Source organism: Piliocolobus tephrosceles, chromosome 19, assembly GCF_002776525.5.
Source record: "Piliocolobus tephrosceles isolate RC106 chromosome 19, ASM277652v3, whole genome shotgun sequence".
NCBI classification, from domain to species: domain Eukaryota; kingdom Metazoa; phylum Chordata; class Mammalia; order Primates; family Cercopithecidae; genus Piliocolobus; species Piliocolobus tephrosceles.
In genome coordinates, this window is record NC_045452.1 from 5,050,435 (window position 1) to 5,057,823 (window position 7,389).

The 7,389-nt window shown below is 52.4% G+C and overlaps 1 protein-coding gene across 4 annotated transcripts in view; it reads left to right on the forward strand.

Annotated features, from left to right (window-relative positions):
* Positions 1-1,066, forward strand: part of LOC111522013 (glutathione S-transferase theta-1) — an 8,945-nt gene extending 7,879 nt beyond the window's left edge. For 3 of the 4 annotated variants that reach the window (XM_023185717.3, XM_023185719.1, XM_023185720.1), the window contains 2 exons: positions 215-391; positions 597-1,066. In XM_023185717.3, coding sequence (XP_023041485.2) covers positions 215-391; positions 597-791 — 372 coding nt within the window. In that variant the 3' untranslated portion in view covers positions 792-1,066. The remainder of the gene's footprint in view (positions 1-214; positions 392-596) is intronic. The other variant, XM_023185721.1, reaches the window with a different exon arrangement.
* The last annotated feature ends 6,323 nt before the right edge of the window (positions 1,067-7,389 follow it).

Consider the following 7,389-nt stretch of genomic DNA (forward strand, 5'->3'; position numbering starts at 1 on the left):
AGAAAGAAAGAAAGAAAGAAAGAAAGAAAGAAGGAAGGAAGGAAAGAAAAAAAGGAAATCGATATATTTTACTTAACCCAATGTGTTGAGAATATTCTCATTTTGGCCAACAAGTACAAAAAAAGATGCTCAGCATCACTAATCATTAGGGAAATGCAAATCAAAACTAACTCTCTACCCCACTAACTCCTGACTTCGCCTGCCCAATCCTCAGATGATGTTCCCTGTTTTCCTGGGTGAGCCAGTATCTCCCCAGACACTGGCAGCCACCCTGGCAGAGCTGGATGTGACCCTGCAGTTGCTCGAGGACAAGTTCCTCCAGAACAAGGCCTTCCTTACTGGGCCTCACATCTCCTTAGCTGACCTGGTAGCCATCACGGAGCTGATGCATGTGAGTGCTGTGGGCAGGTGGGCCCGCTAGGCCAGGGGGCCCTGGCTAGTTGCTGAAGTCCCACTTATGCTGCCACACCTGGCTATAGCACTGTGCTTAAGTGTGTGTGCAAACCCCTCCTGAAGATCTATGGTCCCCAAATCAGATGCTGCCCATCCCTGCCCTCGCAACCATCCATCCCCATTCTGTCCCCTTTTCCCCACAGCCTGTGGGTGCTGGCTGCCAAGTCTTTGAAGGCCGACCCAAGCTGGCCATATGGCGGCAGCGCGTGGAGGCAGCAGTGGGGGAGGACCTCTTCCGGGAGGCCCATGAAGTCATTCTGAAGGCCAAGGACTTCCCACCTGCAGACCCCACCATAAAGCAGAAGCTGATGCCCTGGGTGCTCGCCATGATCCGGTGAGCTGGAAAGCCTTACCCCTGCACTGCCCTCAACAGTCCACAAAGCACTTTCATTTCTAATGGCCCAGAAAGCAGGAATGGCTTGCCTAAAACTTGCCCAAGTCCCAGAGCGCCTCAGCTCCCAAGGCCACCATCTCTACCCTGTCTTCCACAGCCGCCTGAAAGCCACAATGAGAATGATGCACACTGAGACCCTGTGTCGTTTAATCACTGCATTTCATTTTCATTTTGGATAATAAACCTGGGCTCAGCCTGAGCCTCTGCTTCTAACTCTAATGTGTGATTTATTTGACTTTCCTCTGTCCCAACCCTAGTCTTGGTCTCTACCTGAAAGACAATCCCCCTTCCCAGGCCGTTTGGGTCAGCTTCTCCCTGATGTTTGCCAAGAGTGAAATTAATAAATGTGGCTGAGTGTGGTAGGTCATGCGTATAATCCCAGTACTTTGGGAGGTCCGGGTTGGGGGATTGCTTGAGTCCAGGAGTTCAAAACAATTTTTTTTTTTTTTTTTGAGACAGAGTCTTGCTCTGTTGCCCAGGCTGGAGGGCAGTGGCATGATCACAGCTTACTGCAACCTCTGCCTCCCAGGTTCAAGCGATTCTCCTGCCTCAGCCTCCTGAACAGCTGGGATTACAGGCATGCACCACCACAACTGGCTAATTTTTGTATTTTTAGAAGAGATGAGGTTTCACCATGTTGGCCAGGCTGGTTTCAAACTCTGTACCTCAGCTGATCTGCACGTCTCCACCTCTGAAAGTGCTGGAATTACAGGAGTGAGCCACTGTGCCTGGCTCCCCCAAAAAATATTTTTTCAGAGATGGGGTCTCACTCTGTTGCCCAGGCTGGAGTGCAGTGGCACAGTCATAGCTCACTGCAGCCTTGAGGTCCCAGGCTCAAGCGATATTCCCACCTCAGCTTCCTAAGAAGCTGGGACAACAGGTGCACCCCACCACGCCCAGCTAATTTTTTTATTTTTGTAGAGACAAGGTCTTGCCATGTTGCCCAGGCTAGCCTTGTACTCCTGTGCTCAAGAGATGCTCCCGCCTCTACCTCCCAAAGTGCTGGGATTACAGGTGCCAAGATACCACGTGCAGCCAAAAAAAATTTTTTTTTAAATTAGCCAGGCATGGTGGTGCAAGCCTGTAGTTCTAGCTACTCGGGAGGCTGAGGTGGGAGGATTACTTGAGCCCAGGAGTTCGAGGCTGCAGTGAGCTCTGATTGAGCCATAGCATTCCAGCCTGGGGCAACAGAACAAGATCCTGTCTCTAAAAACACGCAAAGAAACTCAGAACAAAACAAAACAAAAAAACAATACATTTCCTATAGCCTTCTAATTCTCGGAGAAAGTAATTTGTCTGACAGCCCAGGTCCCAGCAGCATCCCACATTTGTTGGCTATAGTCATGGTGACCCAACAGTTGGCTGAGTTAGCCTCCCAGAACATGACCCTTACTGGTTTTTTTGTTTGTCTGTTTGTTTTGTTTTGTTTTGTTTTTTGAGACAGAGTTTTGCTCTTGTTACCCAGGCTGGAGCTCAGTGGCGCAATCTCAGCTCACCACAACCTCCACCTCCCGAGTTAAGGCCATTCTTCTGCCTCAGCCTCCCGAGTAGCTGGGATTACAGGCACTCACCACCACGCCCAGCTACTTTTGTATTTTTAATTGAGACAAGGTTTCTCCATGTTGGTCAGGCTGGTCTCAAACTCCCAACCTCAGGTGATCTGCCTGCCTCGGCCTCCCAAAGTGCTGGGATTATAGGCGTGAGCCACTGTGCCCGGCCGACTCTTATTATTAATCAGTAGCTTTGCATGTCTGTTGAGGAACTGGTCAGGAGGAGAAAATCTAGACAGCAGCTCTCCTGGTCAAGACCCAGCCATTCAGGAGCCTAAATGGCATGCCTAGGTGCTTGGCTTTAAACTGTTAGAATGAATGGAGTGCTCTGGTTGTGTTTTAGAACAATATTCTGGCTGCTGCTGGGGGTTGGACTGGAAGACAGCCAGGGAAGAAGCAGGGAGATTGGATATTGCAGTAATCCTGGCCAAAGGTGTCTTCTGAAAAGGGGCGGGCAACTGAAGGGGCAGGAGAATGTGGCCCCTCTCCGTCTGGAGAGAGCTGCAGCACTAGGCCAGGAAGGCACTCTTCTGCGGGGGGATAGGTCTTAAATGGGGACCATGGGATTGGGTGCAATGGTTCATACCTGTAATCTCAACACTTCAGGAGTCTGAGGCAAGAAGACCACTTGAGCCCAGGAGTTGGAGACCAGCCTGGGAAACATAGTGAGACCCCGTCTCTACAAAAAAAAAATTAATTAATTAAAAAATTTAAAACTAGCCAGACATGATGCCTGTGATCCCAGCTACTTGGGAGGCTGAGGTGAGAGGATCACTTGATCACTTGAGCCCTGAAGGTCAAGGCTGCAGTGAGCCATGATCATCCCACTGCACTCCAGCCTGCTCAACAAAGTGAGACTCTATCTCAAAAAAGGGGGTAGGTGGGAACCATGGGGAACGAGAGAAGCAAAGCTATTCTCAAGTTTTCCAGTAACCATCCTCCTGCCAACAGTCTTTCTCCGAATCTTGGATTTGGGAATAGGGTTTTCCTACCTTGGGAGGCTCCCTTGGGAAATGGGAGTGTCATACCCACAGGCATCAAAAGCCCTAGGGTTGCACTTGAATAGTGGGTAGGAAGTTCTCTGCAATGCCAGGCACTGTTGGAAACCTCTGGATAGGCCTCACAGGGCCTCAGCCATCTGGGGGAGGCATTAGCTGGAGTGTAATAAATATGACCCTCACGACTGGGGAGGAACAGCTCATTCCTTCATGAGGTCTGGGGCTGTCAGCCTTGCAGGCAGCCAGCCACCCTTCCCCTCTAGCCTCCATCCTGGGCACTGGGCCAGTTACTGGGCAAGGAGGCTGCTGCACCTCCTTTCTCCTCTTCCCTTTTAGAGAGAAAGATACCCCCAGCCTAGATTCCCAGAAAGGAGAGAGCGGATGCACCACTGATTGGCCCAAAGTTCTCTGGAGCCAACCTTTGAGAGAGAAGGGTGTGACCGGGCTCCGGGCTCCTAGTGAGGTGCACCACTGCAGGCTTGGTGACTCAGCAGTTCCTGCCCGCCACCCCCCACCAGCAGTTCCTGCCTGCAGTTCCTGTTCCCAGGCCTGTACCCTGGGCTCGTCCCCAGGGCCCATTCCCTAGGTTTAGGTCTGCCCTCCCTCGCCCCACCCCATCACCCCCGTCATGGGTCTGGAGCTGTACCTGGACCTGCTGTCCCAGCCCTGCTGTGCAGTCTACATCTTCGCCAAGAAGAACGGCATCCCCTTCGAGCTTCACACAGTGGAGCTATGAAGCACTGGGCTGGGCAGCCGGGCCCTGGGGATATTGGCTACGGATCCCCATCTGTCCCCGCTGCTTTGCAGTCAGGCCAAGAATGCAGACTAACACGAAGAATCAGACTCTCCGGTGTGGAAACTATTACATAATTATCTTGTATTATTTTTACCTTTTGGAGACAGGATCTAACTCTGTCACTCAGGCTGGAGTGCAGTGGTACAATCATGGCTCACTGCAGCTTCAAACTTCCAGGCTCAAGCGATCCTCCTGCCTCAGCCCCTCAAGCGGCTGGGACTACAGGTGGCAGCTGACGTGCCCAGCCAATTTATTATTATTATTATTATTATTATTATTATTATTATTATTATTATTACTGAGGGGAGGTCTTGCTATGTTGCCCAGACTGGTCTCAAACTCCTGAGCTCAAGCAATCCTCTTGCCTTGGCCTCCCAAAGTGTTGGGATTACAGGCATGAGCTGCCATGCCCTGCTGGTTGTTTATGTTAAAAGAGGCCTCGTCTTTGCATAGTGAATACAAAGCATTCTTCAAATTACAAGTTAAGAGGGGGTAGAGCAGGTGCGGAAGGAGGGTAGGGAAATGGAGTGGGGCCAGAATATCTTCACACCATGTGCTTGGAAAAAACAGTGAAACTACCTCCTTTTTTCCTAAGTGGAATAGTACTTGTTTACCTCTGCCTGGGTCCCTTCTTCTTCTCCTTCTCCTTCTCCTCCTTCTCCTTCTCCTTCTCCTCCTTCTCCTTCTCCTTCTTCTTCTTTGACAGGGTCTCACTCTGTAGCCCAGGCTAGAGGGCAGTGGCATGATCCCGGCTCACTGTAGCCTTGACCTCTCAGGTTCAAGTGATCCTCCCACGTCCTCCTCCCAAGTAGAGTAGTTGGGACTACAGGCACGCCACTGCATCCAGCTATTTCTTTTTCTTTTTTTGGTATTTGTGGAGACAGGATTTCGCCATGGTGACCAGGCTGGACTTGAACTCCTGAGCTCAAGTGATACACCTGCCTTAGCCTTCTAAAGTGTTGGGATTACAGATATGCGCCACTGTGTCTAGCCCTGGGTCTCATCCACTTTTATGCATTTCTTGGCATTCTTCTGCCTTTTCTTTTTCCTGCATCTGACTTGCTCTATCTTCACCCAGCTGAAGGGGCTACTCCTAGAGGCTAGAGGCGGGAGGGCCCTGTGGCAGGGCAGTGGGAGAGGCCAGCACCCTCACCCTGAGCTCCAGTGTTTGCTGGTCTGGGCTGGCATAGAGAGATGCAGATGGAGCAGAATTCAGTGGAAGAGGCAGGGCTATAACTGGGCAGTAGGACAGACAGCAGAGTCAGAGCCCCCTGGGCAGGCCAGAAGGAGGCCCCTGCTCAGCTGACTCTTCCCAACTGCTACCCTTGGTACAACCAGCGTGAGCCACCTGCTGCAGAACAGGGTCTGGACACGGAGGCAGTTTGTGGAGGGAGAATGGGCAGAGGTGTGCATGTCCATTCAGTAGTAGGGCAAAGAGCCCCACACGTAGGCCTATGATCAGACTGGAGCCTGGCTCGACTGAGACCCTCCAATCCAAACACATTAACCAGGCACCTAATGTGGCCTCCAGCACTGGCCTGGAGTGCTAAAGTGAGTCAGGCCTGGGAACCCCCAGTGGGGAGACAGCCTTGAGAGTCTGGCATAGGAAAGGAAGAAGAGCTGAGCCACTGGAGGCTGAGTGGCTGAATGGGGCAGGGATTCCCAGCAAGAATGAGGTTGGTCTGACGGTTGGGAACGTGTTTGGCTGGGGCTCTGGGGTATTGACAAGTCACCCAGCCTGGTCAGAAGGGCCTAAGTCACCAGCTTGGATAGAAAGCTGAATCAGAGGGGGCAAGCCTAGAGCTCAGGGAGGAGGCTGGAGGGGTCTGACCTATGGATGGAACTGATTGGGGGTGGGGTGTGAATTACAGCTCCAGGGAATTGTCCTTGACCCATGTTTCAAGGAGCTGGACACAGGAAAGGTGGACCTCTGATGGGGTCAGGGTCTGTGATCCAGTGACTAGCAGAGAGGCTCCCTCTTCCCTGATACCTCCCAGACAGGGGCCTCAGAAAGCTGGTGCTGGGATTTTGGGGTGTGGGTGGGCAGAGACCTCAGAGAACTCAGGGTTCTCCCCACTCACCTCTCTGATCTCGCCTGCAGGCCAGCAACACAGCGTTGCTTTTGCCCAGGTGAACCCTCTGAGGAAGGTGCCGGGCCTTGAAGGATGGGGACTTCACCCTGGCTGAGAGGTTACCAGTCCCTGGGCTGCTGCCAGGCCTTGTGGGGCCAGTCAGTCATCTGTCTGTTCACTGTTGATGGCTTGGATCATGGACTGTGGGCTCTGCACCAGCCCCAGGGTGAAGAATGGGCTGAGGCAGGCAGAGGTGCCCAGTGCTGAGAGGGGCTATAGACGTCCCCTCCTGCATTGTACAAATGAGGAAACTGAGGCTGGAGGAGGGGAGGGACTTGCAGAAGGCCAAAGGGCCCAGTCTGCATCCAGGCCTCCTCACCACCAGCCCAGCCCTCTGAAGGAAGGAGAGTGCTAAGTTTCGAGGAGCAGCGGTACCAGGCATCTTAGTGCTACCATTTTGCCCATAAACCCTGTGGGGCAAGTACTGTTTCCCTGGAGAGTCGAGGGACCACTCAGCGAGCTTCAGTGGCTATTTGCTAAACATCCACCAGGGCCAGACCCCATTCCAGCCCTGGGGCTTGAGCAGCAAATGTGTCTATGCCCTTCCCCTCATGGGATCACATTCCATTAATACAACCGGAGCTGACAGTAACCCATGGAAACATGTAACATATCAGATGTGGATGGATGCCATGGAAAAAATACACAGGGTAAGAGTGGGGGCATGTGTCGCTATGAGTAGGATATTGAGGGAAGACTCCCTGGAGGAGGTGGCATCTGAGCAGAGAGCTGTAGGAATGCGCAAGGCATGAGAGGAAGGGTGGACAAGGGATGGGACGGGGTGGGAAGCAATGCTGCCATGTCACCTGGAAGGCTGTCTCCTGCTGGCCTTGCTCCTGGCCCTGTCCATGCTTTGGATATGTTGGGGAGATACTCAACTTGCTCTCATTCTTCAGACTCATACTGGGTGCCCCTTCCTCCTGGAAGCCTTCCCTGTTCCCCTGCTGAAGTTCATGACATTTTGTTTCTTACTTCCTGCCTTAGTTCAGATGATAGTCTGGCCCCGTGGAGGGCTGTGTGACCCTGGGCAGTTACCTAACCTCTCGGAGCCTCACGTTTCTCCTCT